At 45.3% G+C, this 19,885-nt stretch overlaps 1 protein-coding gene across 8 annotated transcripts in view; it reads left to right on the top strand.

Annotated features, from left to right (window-relative positions):
- The window catches only part of FOXN3 (forkhead box N3), a 392,989-nt gene that overhangs the window by 202,492 nt on the left and 170,612 nt on the right, over nucleotides 1–19,885 (top strand). For all 8 annotated transcript variants that reach the window (XM_025869488.2, XM_025869484.2, XM_073895731.1 and 5 more), the window contains one exon: nucleotides 18,561–18,697. In XM_025869488.2, the coding sequence (XP_025725273.1) occupies nucleotides 18,561–18,697 (137 nt within the window). The remainder of the gene's footprint in view (nucleotides 1–18,560; nucleotides 18,698–19,885) is intronic.

The following is a 19,885-nucleotide window of genomic DNA, read 5'->3' as shown; positions in this document are numbered from 1 at the left end:
TTTATTTGACAGAGAGAGACACAGCAAGAGAGGGAACACAAGCAGGGGGAGTGGGAGAGGGAGAAGCAGGCTTCCCGCGGAGCAAGGAGCCTGATGCGGGGCTCGATCCCAGGACCCTGGGATCATGACCTGAGCCGAAGGCAGATGCTTAACGACTGAGCCACCCAGGCGCCCCTCCTCATGTTTTTCTTATGAAAAAACTCAAACATATAGAAAAGGTGCGAGAATAGTACAGTGGCCACCTACACACCCTACTGCGGAGATTTTGTTAACATGTTACATTTGCTTCATCTTTATGTAGAAATTCTATGAACCAATTAAAAGACAATTGTAGGCATCATGATGCTTTAAAACATCAGCATGAATCTCTTAGGAATAAAGACGTTCTCCTGCATAATCACAACACTATTACCACACCTAAGAAAATTTAAAATAATTCCCTACAGCATCTGATACGTAGTCCATATTCAGATTTCTCCAATTGTACCCCGAAGTTGTTGTTGGTGGTGGTTTTTTTTTTATTTTATTTTTTTATAACTTTGTGGTTTTTTAAAACCAGGATCTAGTGAAGGTACAGGCATTGCCGCTGGATTTTTAGATCTCTGTAGTCTTTCCAGCCTGGAATGATCCTACCATCCCCCGCCCCCCCTTTTTTGAGAAGATCAAGGCCTGTTGTTTAGGGGATGCTCACATCCTGAATTTGGCTGAGTATTTCCTTGTGATGTTGTTCAGCTTGGCCCTGTATCCCTGGAAGTCAGATCCAAATGCTTGTTTAGGTTCAGGCTTGTTTAAACAGTTGCCAGGTGATGCTGGGTGCTTCTTAAACCATCAGATTCCCACCAGGTTGTCCCATTATTCGGGATGCTAAGTTTGAACACTGGCCTAAGGTGGTGGTGCCAGATCTCTCCACCGCATGGTATGTTTTTCCCTTTGCAATTAACCTGTAATCTAGGGGGAGATAATTTGGCACCGTGTGCATATCCATTGATGATTCTTGCCTGAATTATTTCACTGGGGGGGGGGTTGCAAAATGGTGGTTTTTCTAATTCTATCATTAGTTGGCATTATAGTTCTTAAAAAGGAACTGTAATGGCTGATTTGTAGAGAAAAGGATTGGTGTATAATCGCCTCTAATGGTGGCAAATAAATCTCTGTGAATATCATTGTGGACTCAGGTTTTTATTTAGTCAGTGTTTTATAATCAATTATAGTCATTGTTTTCATGCTTAAATTATCCCAAATTTGGCCAGTATGACCCCTTTCAGGCTGCCTTTCATGTCCTTTGAACGTGTCCCTTTTAGTCTTTGGGCACTTCTTGCTTTCTTGCACAGAAACGTCATAGGTTTAGCTTATATTTTCCATTTCCAGACACGGATTCATCCCTTTCCCCAAAAAGCCCTGATTCCTTTTAGGGGCGAATGGTATTTAGGAACCGAACCTGGATGCTGGTGTGTTCATTGTGGCTGGGGTCTTATTACTTTCAGGGCTTTCAGTGGACAGAACTAAGAAAAAATAGAATAACAAGCTTTTTGATATTTCCAAACCACATCTAACAATATTGGGGTTTTCCTTAAAATCTTTGATTTTGTATTCATAGCTCTTTGCTTGGCTTCTGATACTGTGAATACTATTAACATGTTCACCTTTTGCTTTATTCTACAAGATACATACAATAGTGTCACAATTATATTGTTACTATTAATATAAGTCAGATCGAAATGTGGTATTTCTTCCTATTTCATTTTGTCTTTTGCATACATTCCGCTAGAATGGGCAGTCACTATTGAGTTCAAAAGCCCTGTGAAAGAATCCTTTTCCCTGTAAAGTTAATGTTGCCGACTTGATCCTCCAGTTAGGTTATTTTGCTTGTTTTTTATTTTTTATTTTTTTAAGATTTTATTTATTTATTTGACATTGAGAGAGACAGCGACAGAGGGGACACAAGCAGGGGGAGTTGGGGAGGGAGAAGCAGACTCCCCGCTGAGCAGGGAGCCCGATTCCCAGGACCCTGGGATCATGACCTGAGCCAAAGGCAGACAATTAACGACTGAGTCATCCAGGTGCCCTGCTTTTTAATTTAAAAAAAATTTTTTATTATAAAGATTTTATTTATTTATTTGAGAGAGAGAGAGGGAGCAGGAGTGGGAGTAGCAGAGGGAGAAGCAGACTCCCCGCTAGCAGGGAGCCCAATTCCTGGTGATCATGACCTGAGCCAAAGGCAGAAACTTAGCCCACTGAACCACCCAGGAGCCCCTTTCTTTTGCTTTTTTTAAAAAAATTTAAACTTACAGTTTGCTCTTTTTTAAGAAGTCAACTTTATTGAGGGACAATTTAATTTATAATAAACTGCCCGCACTGAAAGCACATGCTAGTATGTATACATCTTTGTGAACAGCTAGTGGAGTGACCACCAGGACATCTTCATCACTACAGTTCCCTGTGCCCCTTTTGAGTCCTTCTTCTCACCCTCCACCTGAATCCTCACGCAACCACTGATGTACTTTCTTAGTTTCACCTTTTCTAGAATTTTCTAGTAATGAAATCGTAGATAAGTATACTTTTATTTCTGACTTCTTTCACTCAGCATAATGTTTGTGAGAATCCTAAATGTTGTTTGTATCAATAATTCATTCCTTTTTATTGCTGAGTAGTGTTCCATCTTATGGAGAAATGATTTGTTTATCCAGTCAGTGGCTGGTGGATTTTGGATACTTTGCAGTTTTTAGGTATTATGAATAAAGCTGCTTTGAACATTCTTGTACAAGTCTTTGTGTGGATATATGAATTCATTTCTCTTGGGTAAATAAATATCTAGGTGTGGGATCGTAGACTCCTGTGATAAGCGTATATGTAATTTTATACGAAAATGCCGGACTGTTTTCTAAAGTGGCCGTGCTAGGTTACACCCGTCCCCACAAGTCTGTAAGGTTCACATCTGGACCAGTGCTTAGTATTGTCAGTGTTTTTCATTTTAGCCATTCCAGCGGGCATATTGTCATATCTCGTGATTTTTATTTGTATTGTTCTCCTTTTGTTTGAATTTTTCTTTTGAATAGTAAAACATTTCTTAGTTCTAGAGTCAACATTCTATGAAAAAATATGTTTAGTGAAGTCTCAAACTCCTTACTGTCCATCGTACCATCGAAGGTATGGCGTAGACGAGGAGGGAATACATTCCGTGTCTTTGTTAGCAAGGGGTCATGAGCAAAGAAGGGAATAGCCCCTACCTTCATAGAGTTTACATATTAGCAAGGGGGGAGGTAGATATTAATCAGATAATCTCACAAATAAATGTAAACTTGTACCTTTGCTGTGTAGGAAAGCTACAGGGAGAAGCCTGGGGCTGTTGTGCCTGAATCTCTTCCTGGTTTCCCAAGAAAAAGACATTGTTTACGCGCTCCCTCCCTTCCTACTTGTTGCAAAATTTCTCAAGTGCTGTAACTCTAGGACCTGTAGCAACAGGCTGAGCCCTGGGAAAGCAAACTAACACCCTGCTGTTGGAACCCAGATCTCTGGTAAAGCCATGATGAGCTTTCACATGATTATTTGGCTTGAGATGAAGTCATAAAGACTTGTTCCTCACAGAGCCCTGGGTGAAACACACTTCAGTGTTTTGAAAAATATATATGGGTAACACATGATTTATATTTAATTTGTTAAAATCCCTTTTCTGTTTTGTTTTTAACATTGTGGATAATGATTCCTCGGTGATTAAAGAATGTCAGTGCTTGTTATCAGTGTTTTTTTTTTTTTTCTTGCATCTTGTAGGTTTGTTGGTGATCCCTCTCCTCCGCCCCATGAGACAGCTCATAGTTTTCAGATTTGAAACTTCAGTTTATGTTTTGATTTCCTGCAGGTCAACTTGACCTGGTACAAAACACTGATAGTCTTCAGGATGTTAGGTCTTAAATTCTTAGAAATTTTGATTCTGTGTTATTGTTATAATAATTGAATGTAGTTACTGTGTACTCTGAAGTGTCTTAGATAAGATATAGTTTCACTCGGCTGTTCTAAAACTGGAAACTTTACTGACGCTGTTGTCCTATTTGCAATTTTGATGCACAGTTAAAGTGACTGAAATGTAATAGTCATCACTGACGGTGCGCTTTTAAAGGAAATCTACAGAGAATATTTTTAGTAACAACATACTTTTTGAGTGCTGTGATTGACTTTTCTTGTTTGAAAGCTTATTCCACTTTTAGGAAGACGAATTCTGGTCTCTCAAGGTAAACAGTATAGTAAATTATCAGGGAAGTGTTGGTGCGCCCCCCCCCCCATCCTCTATGATTTCGGCATATTGTGGCACGTAGATTCCAAGAGTGAAATTCTAGGGTGATCGATTTTGGTTTTCATTTTGCCAGTCATCGTCCTGGCAGGAGACACTTGGCACACTCTGACCGAAGTAACTGAGGAGCATTTAATAAAGGGCTGGTTTGGCCGCACTGGACAGGGATATATGAGGAACCAGTGAGGAGGGTGCATGGCAACCCCCCCCCCAGGGGGCGGGGCGATGGCTAGCTCCACCAGGGAACTCCCCCCCCCCCCCCAGTTCTGGAGGCGGGAAGGAAAGGGGCAAGTGCCTGGACCTGGAGGAGAAAGGAGCTGGGGTTACGGGCCCCTCCGTAGGGACTGTGGCCTTAGGAGCCAGGGGAGTACATCCTGCCCTCCTCCTCCTTCCAGCCTTCACTTCTCTTACTTGGTGGGACCAGACCGGAAGTCAGTAGGCAGGGGAGCCTGTCCGTGTGTGTGCACGTCAGTCTCCTGGGACCGGGAGCAGCGTGAGGGGCCCTGGGGCGGATGAGTACATCCAGCACCCTGAGGGACAGAATGTAGGATGGGGAGGACCAGCACGTGCCCTGAAAACCTATAGTGCATGCGTGAGCTTAGTCCTGGCCAGTCCCTGAGAGCGGCAGGGCCACTGGTGACTGGGTGGATCACTATGGAAAGTATTTTAACATCCAAGGATCTTTCTTTAAGTTAAAACACCCAGACAAACAAAGAAACCAAAAATACCTAAATGGAGTCCCAGACCCGTTTCAGCTAGGTTCTGATAGACTTCAATTTCCAGCATTTGATAACTACTTTCCCATCACTGGAAGACAGTACAAAATCAGGGGAGATCGCTCCCAAAGAAGAGCCCACCTTCCTTACGGGGCCACCTTTGAATGCAGGAGGCAGAGCTGGCCACCCAGAGCACTCTGCGTCCCCACACGCTCTCCTTCCCTGTATGAAGCGTCTCTGCGAGCAGGGTGGCCCCTAGGGGCTCCCACGTGGGTGCAGCACAGCTGAAAGTGTCCGAGTAAGCTTGCCATCCAGGATGCCCCGCAGGCTGGAAGCTGGCCTCGGGGCTGCCACGTGGGGGTAGAAAGTGCCCCCGAGGCAGGTGCACTGTTTTGTAGTTGTTTTGGGGAAAGGCTGCACAGTTGAAACCCCCCAAGCACAACATTTCTTTCTGTTGTCTTAAAAGATTGATGACAGAGCGCCTGGCCAGCTCAGTCGAAAGAGCGTGCATGCGACTCTTGATGTCAGGGTCATGAGTTCGAACCCCATGGGGTTTGATAAATATAATGTTAAAAAATACATAAATGAAAGGTTGCTGACAGTGTACATAATATGTACTTGTAAGGACATAACTCATCAGAAATGTGAACCGCGTCCTCAGTGTGGTGTGTAGATCCCACAGGCCATGTGATCCCAACCCCAGAAGTTGAGTGTGATCTGGGGCTGTGTTTGTTCTGGCAACAAACACACTCTTGGATGTGTGTGGATGATTCCAGTGACACAGTGTTAGGGAGCTTAGCTTCCTCTCATCCATTTTAGAATATGTCTGCCAAAGCAAAAGCCCTTTCTCTCCTTACTCCCTCCAAAAATTTCTCCAAAGTAGCACATGATTTTAAGAATCTCCTTCCTGCCAGGTGAATTCAGAGACCCTGGGTCCCACCTGGGGGAGGGGATGTAAACATTTGCACAAACATACACAAGTGGTCCCACTTTGGGATTCTGTGGGTCTTGGTGCAGATGTGGGAACTCGGAACCATATGCACAGATTGGAAAACATGGCCAGCAGGCTGGGTTTTCTCATGGAGGTGTCATGGTTTGGTGGAAAGATGGAGGCAGCTCTGGGGACTGAGGCATGAATCCTGGCTGATTCTGGTCTGGGGCCAGCCCCTGTCTTTTTGGAGCCTATTTTCTTGGCTATAAACGGACTTAATCTCAGATTCCTTCATGGAGTTGTTCAGGGCCATCTGAGTGATTGATTGTTTTTGAAATTTGCTATACAAACGGAAAGGTGTTTTGTCTGCTGATGGTCACGTACCAACAACACAAATATAAAGTCATAATAATAGGACTGGTAACTTTTGACTTTATTTCTCATCTGACGTGAATGATTCAAATGTGTGTGTATCAGAAAGCATTTGTGTGTGTGCACTCCTATTAAAGGATGTATATTACTACAGTAGATGATCCCCAGTTCATTTGGCTTCACTTAGGAACGTGTGATAGGGTTTTATTGCAACTGTCTACGTACGAGGTGATGTTTGTAGCAGACTCTCCTTTTGGTGGGGAGGCGTATAGGTTCCTGAGTCAGACTGCTTGCATTTGACCCGAGGCAAGTTAGTTAACCTGTCTGAACCTTAACTTCCTTACCTGTAGGGTTCTACCGCTCCCTCCATTCTAGGGTTGTTGGGAGAATTAAATATGCACGAAAAATGCTTGGCATAGAGCTTGGCACCTGTTCAGTTGTGAGTTAACGTTCATGGTTGTTCTGTCGCTCCTACCACTACCATCACCACCACTACTCAGATGTTCGGGGGTACCCCGAGTTTCAGGTTGGACTGATATTTAGGCCAAGTGACTCAGCAGTATACTGGGTGAATTAAATTTTTTTGTGTGTAAAATTTCCATGGTTAATCAAGAGCTGGCTGTTTTGGGGAACCTTAACGGATCATTGTGGCATGGTCTGAGACTGGTGTCAGGGCACCTAGCTTTCAGACCCCCTCCTTCCCCCTGCCGGTGGGGAGGTCCAGAATACTGGCTACAGGTGCCCTTACTGAGATCCCTTTCAGGACTCATGAAATGGTGGTCAGAGAGTGTAAAAGTGCTCTTTTACACTCTCCAATGAAACGTGCCATGTAAAGTGTTTGTTAAACCGGAGATTTTCCCCTTATGCCATGTAAACGGGTAACTCCTAACCCTTGGCCGACTTTCTCTCTCATTTGCTATCATGTCGCCTTGTGTAATGTGTCAGTTATTAACCTGATGAGCTTCTGGTTCAGTCTCTGGAGGGCTGTTTTTTGTGTCCTGTGCCTCAGGCTGTAGTGAGTTCTCAGGCAAGCTGAGAAGTGTGCAGACACAGGTGCCCTTATGGCCCTGTACCATTCTTGGGGGGATCACTGTGCTGGTAGCCCACATGAATTCCCAGAATGAGCAGGGCCCCTCCAGGTGACACACGTCGGAGTATCACCGAAACTCTGCGATTTGCGTAGCTATGCAGATACGGAGGTGGGCCACCCCCACCTTCTGTGGAACCTCACGGGAACACAGATGTCAGGAAGGACCAATGTGATTTGCCTTGGCAGGACTCTGAAATTGGCCTCGAGGACACTCTGTGTGAGGCCAAGGGGGAGGGTTTAGACACCCTTGTGCCCTGGCTCTAGGCAGCTGCGGGTCAGGTCGCTCAGCCTTCGCCACCGTTTTCATGTGGTTTCACATGGTTCCTAGGGTCCAGGTCAGCTTGTCTTTTGGGGTAGATTCTGTTCCCTTAAATGTTTCCCTTAGTGCTGATCACAGGATTAGTTCATTCTCCCGCTAGGGCGCTGGGAAGCCTCAGTTCCTTTGGAATTCTAGATTTACCTCTTCTTACCCGCGGGTTTCCTGACACCCCTCCCCCACCCCCAACAAATTTGGCCTTGCCCTCTACTCCTGAAGGCTCCGTCCCGATCTTGACTAGCGCCTACAGTGTCATTTGCTCCTTGTCACTTCTCCCACCTGGGTCGGGGCTGGTTTCACATTTGTGTCTGCTGCAGACATTACCACGTCAGGCTGTGCGCAAACACCATTTGTTGAAAAGGATTGCCTCTGCTGCTATAGTCGTGCTGAAATTGAAAGGTGCTGGAAAGGCAATCTCTCCCTCCAAGGGGGCCGAGTTGGTTGTAGCAAGATGCTGCAGCCAAAAGCTGGATTCCCAGCCTCCGAACCCCAGCACAGGCCGCTTGTGTGGACCATGAGAGAGACTGGTGAAGGGTTGGGTCCGTGGCCAATGACCACCCCTTACAAAGCAAACATAACGAACAAACCAGTAACCCAGGGAGCCTGTTTTCCTGAGAGAGAGGGTTTTTATGATTTTTTTTTTTTTAAATAAAAGGTCATCACTGTCAAGTTCAAACCCAGTACCCCCCCCCCCCCCGCAGCAACAGTAACTTTTACCTAGCCAGGTACCTTCAACTTTTAGTTACGGAAGTAAGGTGATCAAATTATATGTGCCAATTAGATAAGATCATATTGGAACATTTAAAAATAGATGAGTAACTACTGACAACGAACAGATAAAGTGGCACGAGGTGGGCCAGATGTAATCCAGCCGAGGGTGTCTCTGTCTGTCAGACGCACATGTGCCTTTATTACTCTCCATAAAACTTTATTGTGTCAGTTATCATTTGCAGCATCTGAATCACTTTAAAGAAAGTAGAGGTACTGGAAAGAGTGCAGGCTCACCCCCAAACTAGAATTGGCTGTCATCTTTCCCCTCCGCACTTCAAACTGTCTGTTGATAAAAGTCCCTTTACTGGGTCTTGAACTTTTTTTTTTTTTTAAGATTTTATTTATTTATTTTAGAGAGAGCTGGGGAGGGAGCAGCAGAGGGAAAAGAACAAGCAGACTCTGCACTCACTGAGTGCAGAGCTTGGAGCCTGACATGGGGCTCCATCCCACAACCTTGAGATCATGAGCCAAAATCAAGAGTGTGACGCTCAACTGACTGAGCCACCCAGGAGCCCCTGAGTCTTGAACTTTTAAAATAACTGAGTTTCTATTTCTGTCAATGCGATAAAGGGTAAATTTACCTCCCTTGGTGTCTGTTCGCTTTAATAGATAAAGTTTGCCTTTTAAACTTAAAAAAGTGAAAAGGCAATCTTATATATGTCTTTTATTCTACCATGTGTCCTCTTTGTAATTTGCTTATGCAATTTTTATTTTAAGATTGCGGGTACGATACGAACAACTGTTATTAAAAAATTATAAAAAGGAATATATCTACATCTTGGACAGCTTTATCACATCAGTGTACATTGTTTCATATTAGATGACAAATAAAACCTACATTTGCATATCTTTGTTTCTATAATAAAGTTGTTAGCAGTTAGACGGTCATGAAGAATTTACTTATCCATATATTGTGTGTGTCAGGAAGAGCACACAGTATCTGGAATTCATTTGAATTCACCTCTTTGAAGTGCTATAGGCTGGCTGTCATTAAAGTGTATAAAAAACCAGCTTCTTACACTTCCTGTGTGTTTTATAAGTGCTTGAAAGTTTTTGAAACTTCTCTGTGCCCATACTCCTTCTCAGCCTGCCCAGGTAACATGGTGAGCTTTCAGGTCCGGGAGAATAGTTAACCCTTATCTTCTAACCGTCCCCAAAGCACATCTAGATGGGTGAAACGAATTTGGAAGAATCCCAAGATTTAGTTGGATAAAAGCGGTGATTTTGCAGATGCCAATTGTTTGGCTTTCTGATATAGAGCACGGGGGGGGGTGTGGGGGTGTTCTGTGTGTGCGTCTGTGTGGGTGTGCGTGTTCCCTTTTCTTTACTAGAGATCGCCAGTGTAGAGTTTGACAGTATCTATCCGTAAATATATTTCAAATGTTTGGTGATCATTTTAGTTTTGATTGATGTTAGTGCACTAGCTCCCGCCTGCGTTTGGCAGTTGGTAAACGGCAATCAGGAGAGTACGAGAAATAACTCATTTCAACCCAGACACTTGCTGGCTCTGCCCGCCTTTGTGGGTGGACACGCTCCAGGTTTGCCCCCAGCGCCGCCCCAGTGAAACCGGACTGATGGGTGGTGGAGGGCAGGAGAGCAAACGACTGCATCAAATAGCAAATGCCCAAGTCGCGAATGAACTGAGGACAGATTCCTGCAAAGCGGAGCCCTGAGAAACTCTGATGAACGGGTTTCCTGTAGCAGTGTCCACCCACTTCGCCACACCTGGTTTTTCCTAGAGATTAATTTGGTTTTAAGGCAAATCTTGGGTTGATTTTGGTTTTATTTTGGTGTGAATGCAAGGACGGGATTGATTTTCCTGGAGTGACTAAGACGCACGGAACCTGCTCAGCGTCTCCACTGCAGATGAAGCATTTACCCTGTGCCTACAACCAGTGCTTGCCTACCTGTCCCTGCTGCATTCCCTTGCCCCTCATCCGTGGATGCTCATGAAGGAAGGGGGTGTTACGAGATAGCCAAGGTGCACCCCTGACAGAGCTGTGGGGCGCTAGAACCCCACCACACAGCTCACATCTCTAAATATTGTGCAAGTGACGTCTTAATCATTTCCATCTTTTGGAACATGTCTATAAAATAATAGCAAGACAGTTGGAGAATTGGGGGTGATTTCGTATCTGATATTCAGAGGACACCTTGTTCAGCGGCTGTGATTAACAGGGGCTCTGTTTCCAGCTCCCGATGCTAGAGGGCTGGCGGGGTCCTCCCTGCCTGCAGGGGCCCCTCCTCAGGATGGAGAGAGACTGAGGCAGGCACATGGGCTGGGGACTTGAGTGAAACTTCTGTCTGGACCAGGGATGTAATTTCTCTTTTTTCATCCCTCCTCCTTTTGGGGGAAAAAAAAGGAGAGAGAGGAATGGGGAGAGCATAGTGTGGCATTAAAAACAGGGCCACACCGCGAAGTTGTTAGGGAAATCCAGGTGTCTGATGTGACTTCTTTCTTTAAAATCTTTCTTCTGGAGTAACTGTCTGTTTTGTTGCGGGGAATGAACAATGATCTATCTAGATAAAAATTCTTTATGATCAGTTTTGTTCTTTCTCCTTCTCTCTCTCTTTCATGTACTTGGCTACTTCCTCAGATCATTTTCTTAATATTTAAAATTCAGAAATCCCCCTTGATGTCTTTACATTATAAATGACAGAATTTTAGAACAAAAGGGGCCTTTAGGAATCACTCACTTGCCAAGCATTTGGGTGGGGTACAAGGTCATTGTCATTTGTTAGCATAAGCATAACTTTTCTCTGTTCTCTCTCTCTCTCTCTCTCTCTCTCTTTTTCTAGTATTTCCCAGCTTCTCCTGTGACTTCCTTTCACAGAGAGGAGAATTGAATTGATTAAACACCTTTTACATGCTGGGTACAGTGTTAGGTACATTCTGTGCGTGACCACATGTAAGCCTGGCATGACTCAGAAAAGATAGTATTACGTCCAATACAGAGGTGAAGAGGCTGCCGGTCTAAGAGAAGTGGTTTATTTCCAGTAACACAGCAGGGTAGTCGTGTAGACCAGAACCACGTAGGTCGAGCCCTTTGTTGCTTGGGAGCCACATGTGGGATGCATTCTGGAACGTTCCCCAGGAAAGCCCTGGCATTGCGTCTGGCGCCTCTCATGGGCACATGGGCGTTATTTGCCCTTCACCATCTTGATAGGCCCGGGGAGTGCAAACACAAGGGAGCGAGACTGGGGTGGGGTTGAGGGGCTTGGAGGGAAGGGGAGGGGGCTGGTGAGAACTGTCCCTAAGGGGTTGCATGTTCCAGCGGGGGGGAGGAGGGGCTGGCTGAGGACCGCGTGTGCGTGTGCGTGTGCGTGTGCGTGTGTGTGTGTGTGTGTGTGTACAGTGTTAACACCTTCCTCCCCTGCACAGCTCATCTCTGTCCTCTGTTGTCCCGTAGCCCTTTGGTCAGCTTGTGCAGTCTTTCAGAGTTGCTTATTGTTTGTCTTCCTCTGGAGGTCCTGTGCCTGAAAAAGTGGATCCTGTCTCTATGTCATGGTGTGTCATGGCAACAAGTGTTAAATGACCTGCTTCAGAACGAGACCCAAGGGGCATTCTTTTGTTAGGCCCAGGGAAGTTGGAGCGGGTTTGTGACCTCTTGGAAGTTCCGATTCAGCCTGGTCTAGGGGCTGAGGATGGGTTTTCTGGGGAAGGAGGGAACCTGCCACCATGGGGGTATCAGCACCTGCCGGCCCCTCCCCCAGCCCCCAGCCCTCCCTGCTGCCCTCCCTTTCTCCTTCCTTTAGGTCAACTTGACCCTGGGGAGCCTGAGCAGGAGCCAGCTCCTGAGTAGAGGAGGAGCCCGCTGGGGCGGGAGGCGGGAAGGCGGGAAGGCGGTGGGAGCCTGTAGGAGGAGCTCTTTCCAGAAGATTTTAAGCCCGCCCTCCAGATCCTGGGAAAACTTTCTGTATGTTGGGTTAGAATGGCAACTTGATGAAAAATGTCAACACCCTCCCCCACCCCCCGCCAATCTATAAAAGCTACAAGTGTCTTTTGATGCACAGTGAGTGGGACACTGAGAAGGAGATGGAGAAATGAAGGCCCACATACCTTAACAAATCTATAGCAACACATTCTCCCAAAGCATATGGTTTGATTTAGTCTGTGGTATGATTTAGTCTGACCACCTAATTTATAGAGGAGAAAATTGAGACCCAGAGACCTACCTAGTGAGGTGCAGCTCAAAGATTATGTATTCTTAATACTGATGGGCTTACTTATCCCATCTGTACCTTCTCCTCTTCCGTCTCCCCGCTCATCCTCCTTTAATGCCTTGAAGCACTTAGGTCATCATCAGTACCCCCTCCCCAATCTGACAGGACCAGCCCAACTCTCTTAGCCCCTGAAGACTCCCTACCTGGTTTTAGGTTCCCAGAACTGCAAGAGCTTTGAGTCCGAACCCCAGGTTCAAGTTATCGAGCTGTGGGGTGGGGGGCAGCTAACGATGGGCTGTGTTTTTTGTAAATCAGGTATTCTGGAAGCACAGCATGCCTGTCCTTCATGCCTGTGGAAGGTCAACAAAGACCGCATTGCCCTCCATGAATAAAATATTCATTTAAGAAGAGGTTGACCATCCCCAGCTGTTGAAGAATCAGTTGATGTTAAACCAGCCCACCTTAGATCCACCTTTCTGCATCCCTGAGCTTCTGCTATAAAGGTGGGGGTCAGCAAGCCTACAGTGGAGGGAAGAGGGGGCGTATGTCCAGGAAGGTCGTTCAAGTACCTTGATCAGCGGTTCTTAATTCATGGATATCTTGAAGGTTATATGTTCAGATGAGCACTGGACTCCCTCCACCACCCCCCAATCTTTGACCTAGTTAGTTGCTCAAACCAAACCATTCTTCATCTTTCTTCTTTACCTGTCACTCCCAATCCATTGCCAGGTCCAGTTGGTTCAGAATACATCCTAAAGCTGCCCTTCTTCCTCCTCTTCCTGCTGCCACTTGGTCACCTCAAGCCTGGACTGTGGCATCAGCTCGTAACGGACCTCTGCAGGTCTTCTTACGCTTCCAAACCATTTATTCCTATGGCGGCAGGTCCCTGCCTTCTAACTCATGAATCATTGTTTCCTTCACGGCAGGTATTCCAGTCTGTAGGATCTTGCTTATTTATTTCTTTGCTTACTTACTTGCTGTCTTCTTCCCCCTCTAGAATCCGAGCTTCAAGAGAGCAGCGCCTTTTTGTATTGGTTTGTATTTACTAGCGTCACCCCCATGGTGCCTGGCATGTCGCGGGGACCATATGGAGGAGGGAATGAACAAGGGTAGGTGGTGTTGGAAGCACCCTCAGAAATGGCAGATCAGAAACATCGAGAAGAATCATTTCAGATGATGCACCAAGAACACCTACCCAGCTCTCCACTCCATTTTGACCTGGGTTCTGCCTCATCAGCCCCGTTCCCCCAGCATGGGGTATCATGATGAGTCTTCCCTTACTGCTGGAAATGGGCTTTATCCCTCAGAAGTGATGGGGCGGGGGGGGGGGGGGGGGGGGGGAGGAAACCATTGTCCTAGACCTAGCATGTACCACACGTCCTTGACCCAGAATCCACATACAGAGTGTATGTTTCCTTGTGATCCAGTATGCACCCACGTACATGTGTACACACACGCGCACATTCACAAAATGCCACTCCAGTACAATGTTGTGTGTTCTGGTCTGTGTGATTCTGTTCTGTTCCACGAAAACCGTGCTGGCTGTGCCTTGTGACTTTGATTTCATGACCCATTAACGTGATAGCCCACAGTTCGAAAGTCATCTTTAAAATTTGGTACTCATCCTCAGGAATTCACAAACCTAATGCAGAGCCCCCCAGCGAAGACCCCTACCTACGGCAGGCTGATGGAGGAGGTGCTGCGTGCGGGGACGGGAGAGATTCACGTGCTAGAACCGTCTCAGGAAAAAATGTTATCGTTACAAGTTAGATTTAAGACTTAATTTAGTTGTTGTTTTATCTCCAGTTTTTTTAACCTTTCCGACTAATCAGTTCTTTCTACAATATAGGCTTCCTCTTGTGTACTGATGTTTTTTATTGCTAACAAGGAGCTGTCTATTATTCTCCAGGTGCTTTTTAATTAAAACACAAAACTTGGCCTCATCCATATGTTCTTACTCAATTTATTTCTCTTATTCCTCTCCTTTTCACATTGTTTTTTTCAAGCTATATGTGTGTGTGTGTGAAAGATCTTCAGAGACACATTTCCATCTTTATATACATGTATATGTATACATGTCATCTTCAACAATATCTATACACAGAAATGTGTCTCTGAATGAAGATCTTTCTTTCCTTATTATTTTGAATTCGTAAACATTTAATGATGCATGGCCCCCACAGTTGTCACGGGGAAAAAAAAAATCCCTGTTCTTCAGATGAGATGCAGAAATTTCTATAAAAGCCCTGACTATAAATTTATTACACAACTATAATCAAATTACAGCTGCCTTTCCCTGGTGAGGGGCATTAAATGTAATTTTTCCTGTCCTAAGAAACTTGAGTATTCTCTTTGTGCATATTTCCATTAAAATTTTTTTCAAGTTGGCCTTTTTACTCTTCTCTGCTATTCCATTGAAACCGAGGAGGACACTTGCAGATGAGATGCGGTGGCCAGGCTCTTTTTGTTCCTTTCAAGTTCTGTATGGTCATTGGAGGGGGTAGGCAGATGACAGTGTCCCCGTGGCTGTGTCCAGAAGATGCTTTTGTGTGTCTCTTTGGAAATTCTAAGTATGAGGTTTTTTTATGTTTTTTTTTTTTTTTAAGATTTTATTTATTTGAGAGAGAGCGTACGAGAGAGTGCAAGTGGGATAGGGGCAGAGGGAGAGGGAGAAGCAGACTTCCTGCTGAGCAGGGAGTCCGAGGCGGAACTCGATCCCAGGACTCTGGGATCATGACCTGAGCCAAAGGCAGCCGCCTAACTGATTGAGCCACCCAGGCGCCCTTAAGTATGAGATTTTGAAATTCGTGTCTGGTCTGCAAAAACCTGTCAGCAGTTCCAGATCTCTCTCCCGATGAAGTGCAGAACTGATCAAGGTGGGAATCATTATGACCGGAAGCCTGGGCAAATGTCTGCAGTGACTGGCTATTGTAAATATGTGCTGACCAGTTTGAAATTGAACCTCGGCTTGATGATCACTGCATGAAGGCCTGGGCGAAAGAAAACTTGGAGCAGCGAGTGGCGAGGCTGCTGTGAGTTGGAAGTGGCACGGGAGAAGTTACGGTGGTGAGCACATGGAGTGAGCTGGGCGCGGGGGGAGGACGGGGGTATGCGTGGAAATAAAGCGGGTGTCGTAGAAAGTAGAAAAGCTCCCCAGGACCAACAGTACCTGTGAGTTTGCTGGATGCTCTCCCACTGTCACTCTCCAAACTTGGTGTTTCTTTTATGATGGACGGCCTTGGGAAAATCAGATTTGATTGATTGATTGGTTTTTAAAGATTTTGTTTTATTTATTTTTTAGGGGGTGGGGCAGAGAGAGAGGGAGAGAGAGAATTCCAAGCAGAAACCATGCCCAGCACATGAGCCCTACGCTGAACTCCATCCCACAACCCCAAGATCATGACCTGAACTGAAATCAAGAGTCAGACACTTAACCGTCAGACACTTAACTGACTGAGCCACCCAGGCGCCCCTCAGATTTGATTTAGTGAAAGGCATTGGATAGCCAGCTTTGCTCCCTTTCTTCTGTCAGAAAGGAGAGGTTCATGACTTGATCCACCATTTCTTGAGTATGGGTAGGCCTGTGACATCGTGCCTTTGCTGGGGCCCCACACCCATCCCTTAGGGGGTCTTTATTTTGCCAACGAGGAAGCCAAGACTTTCTGGGGACCGTGATTTGCCCAGGACCACACAGGAAACATGTTGATGGCTCCAGAATTCCTGGTTCTTACTGTAACCCCCACCCCTGCCTCTTGCACCTGCATCGGTTACCAACCCATCCCCCCAGTTGTGGGTTTTTTTCCCACTTCGTTCGTAAATAGTGGATGTAGTATAATAAAAAAGATACTTAGGCCAGGCTTAGGAGAAACCACATTCTTGTCTTACTGTTATTTGCCTAAGAGGGTCAATTGTCCTTCCTGTCTTTGTCCTATTTTTATTCCCTGTAAGATTAAACAGCCCCACCCTGAAAGCCACCTTGAAAACAAAGCCCTTAGGTTCCCAGAACTGAGATAATCTTGCAGAAGTGTTTGGGTGGCTTGTGGGCCCTGGCCCTCCAGGTAGCTGGTTAGGGGCCTTGCGTTCAAGTAGATCTGAAAGGCTCCACGGGGAACCTTTGGTGGAGTCAGGCCAGGACCCCCCCCCCCCCCCCACCCCCCACCACCCCGCGGAATCCAAGCTTTTGTGGTTTGTTTCACTTTACCTGAATTTGGTCGTTTCTGGTCTCCCCCGTCCTCCCCCACACCTCTTCTAGAAAGTGTGCTTTGCATCTACTTCCCAGAGGAAAGAACCAGTGGGTCCCCGCCGCTCATTCGGTGGCCTGCCTGCTTTACTGGGAGTGTCTCATCGGTGCCCCTCAACTATTCCGGGCTTGAAAATGTATGCATGAAAGGAAAGGCCACATAAGGACATTGAATTTTTCAAAGTTGACATTTTTCACGTCTTTACACATCCAGATGGTTAAACTGGAACGTTGGTGTTCTGCTTAGGCAGGTCGGCCTGACTAGGAGCTGTGTTTGGGCTCAGGCCTGTGCGCCCTGGGGGTGGAGGCTGGGGTGCTTCAGAGGCCCCAGACACTGAACTTGGCTTTTGGAGCAATTCTCTCTACTCAGGGCACCAGAAAGAGTTAATTTGGGTTCTGGCGCTCACTGATGTTGTGACAGTGAAGAATGTTAATGGGTTCTGTGAATCAGTTTGTAAGTAAACTACTGGGTGAACTCATGACTGAAATACAAATTTTTAAAAGCCTCTTTAAAGATTTTAGGAATAACTTATTTATTTTTTTGTTTTGTTTTCCTTCTAAGGGATTTTCTTGGGAGTTTATTTTACCCCCCCTCTAAGAGTTAAACGGTTTTCTTGTTTGCTTTCTCAATATTCCTGTCCTACAATAGTTCTGAAAAGAGAGAGTCAGTCCCTTGGCTGCAAGCATGGGGTGGGTGCGGGTTTATGTAATTTGACTTCTTTTCTCTCCAAATCAGTAAATATTTACAAATGACCTTATCAAACAGCTTGGGTACATTCGGTCACTTGAAAGCGTGCGGGCAGAATAGTGACTGCCCATTGGCCTGCTGCCAGGTCAGTGGGCCTCACAGGAAGGACTGACATATTTTTTTATTTTAAATAAAAATGCGGTCCACAGACCAAAAGTGGGCCTCAGAAGCAACTCTTTCCATGGAACCAGTTTTAGAAAATTTGCATTTTTAAGTTTGACTTCTAAAGATCCAACTCCTTTAGGCCTGGGGCGGAATACTGTGAACTTCCGCATCCAGAAAATAAATCCTGGCTTCTGGCTTAGGTCCCTCCACCCCCCCCACCCCCGCTGCTGCCTGATTTCTTTTGTTTCTTGGGGAAGGTAATTACAGAATTCCATTTGAAGCTTAAATGTCGTTCTTTGTGAGTAAGTAGGAAAAAACAAGTGGATTACTTTCCGTTTTTTTGCGAAGTGGTGCCGAAATAAGATGGTTTAAAAACACAACTCTTGAATGTTTTACAGCGGCAACGGGAGTTTTGGGGTACCCCGCCCTCTTTTTCTTTCCACATTTGAAATCTGACAAATTTAAAATGCGTTTTTTAGAAGGGGGGATACATATGTCCTTCAGAGTCGATACTGAAAAATAATAAAGGAATCTGAGTTTGGGGGCCGTCAGCCTATGAAAATTACAATATTATTGTACCAGCATCCCCTGGGAATAGCAGGCTCATTTCGTCTGCCACACTTAATCCAGGTAAGACCGAAGTGCATTTTATGGTGCCGTCCGGTCTGTGTCCAATATTACATATTTCTGGCTGGCCAGCAATGACAAGTAAGTGAGAGGCTTTTAAAAATAAGTAACTGTGGTAATTGCTATTCATCTACTTACTGCAGAATACTGAATGTTGCTTTATTAATCATTTTTATGTTTTCATTTTCTTTGCAGAGCATTGGGAAAGGGTCATTGTGGTGCATAGACCCAGAGTATAGACAAAATCTAATTCAGGCTTTGAAAAAGACACCTTACCACCCATACTCACACGTGTTCAATACACCTCCTGCCTCTCCTCAGGCATATCAAAGGTAAGCAATTCAGACTTCTTTTTTTTTTTTTTGGTCCACTGAAGCCGCATTATTTTGGTGGAGACAGGCACTGAAACTAATTTAATAGGCTGTATGATATGAAAAATAACTGTAGGTAAATGAGAAAGAAATGAAGTATTATTGGAGGCATACCCAGTGTTGTATTTCCTGCAAACCTTACCGCTTCTTGCTGCTTCGGAGGAACGTGCTTAGAAGGCTTCACAGTGGGCGAAATACTGTCTTCCTGGGTAGAAACATTTACCAAGAAAAGTTGACAGCTTTAACATCTCCATGCGTCACGGTTTGTTGGGATAGAAGTACAGGAATGAGTCAGGTAAGCACTTCGGTCTTCCCAGCCTCTGACTGAGAGCGTCTACAGGTGTTCGCCGAAAGGCTCACTTGATTGTTGTCATTCTGGTCTCCATGTAGACGGTGCTCCAGAGTGATCATTTTGTTGTGGTTACTTGGTGTTTGCCTCTTCAAGGAGAACAGCAGAGAACAATGGAGACTTTCATTCCCCCTCACATGCCCATTTGGGTTGAGACCGTGAGGTCACGGTGCCATTTTTACAAAGATGTAATTGGAAGGGAGAGTAGGAAGCCTGTCCCTAAAAATAGATAAATAAATAAATAAATAAAATAAAATAAAGGTGTTAATGTTAGATTCCCAAAAAAATAGCCACATGACAGAGATACAAATTTTAAAATTGATTTTATCTCACATAGTGCTAGGGTTGTAAATATATTCCTCACTCCTGGAAAAAATTTTTTTTTCTTTTTTAAATGTAAAGAAGTGTTTCTATTGTAACCACCCAGTTGAGAGACCTTATCCTTGGGCTACAAGTTTATGTCAGTGAGGGACATGGATTCGTAGATTTCAGTGATTTTATAGTCCACTTCTTTGCAGATTCTTTCCCTTGTCTGGTGTTTGCTCTGCAGAGGGGATCTGCAAGTGATCCTCTGAAACCTCATTAATGAAGTTCTTGTGCATCTTAGTTGAGAAGCATTCCATCACAGGCCCTAGACAATCAGTCTTCTACAAGAGACGTGGAGAAACAGCTGGGCTCTCGGGGAAGACTGCTGTATGTCTGCCTTTGCTAGGCGATTAGCGTGATGGTAGCCATAGCAACTGGAGCATCTCCATAGTAACGCGTAGCCGAGACAGGTGCAGTTGCATCACAAGGCTGCT

This window comes from Callorhinus ursinus, unplaced genomic scaffold (assembly GCF_003265705.2).
Source record: "Callorhinus ursinus isolate GAN/ISIS: 27379988/994484 unplaced genomic scaffold, GSC_fseal_2.0 scaffold8, whole genome shotgun sequence".
NCBI lineage: Eukaryota > Metazoa > Chordata > Mammalia > Carnivora > Otariidae > Callorhinus > Callorhinus ursinus.
This window is presented reverse-complemented; position numbering and strand designations above follow the sequence as displayed.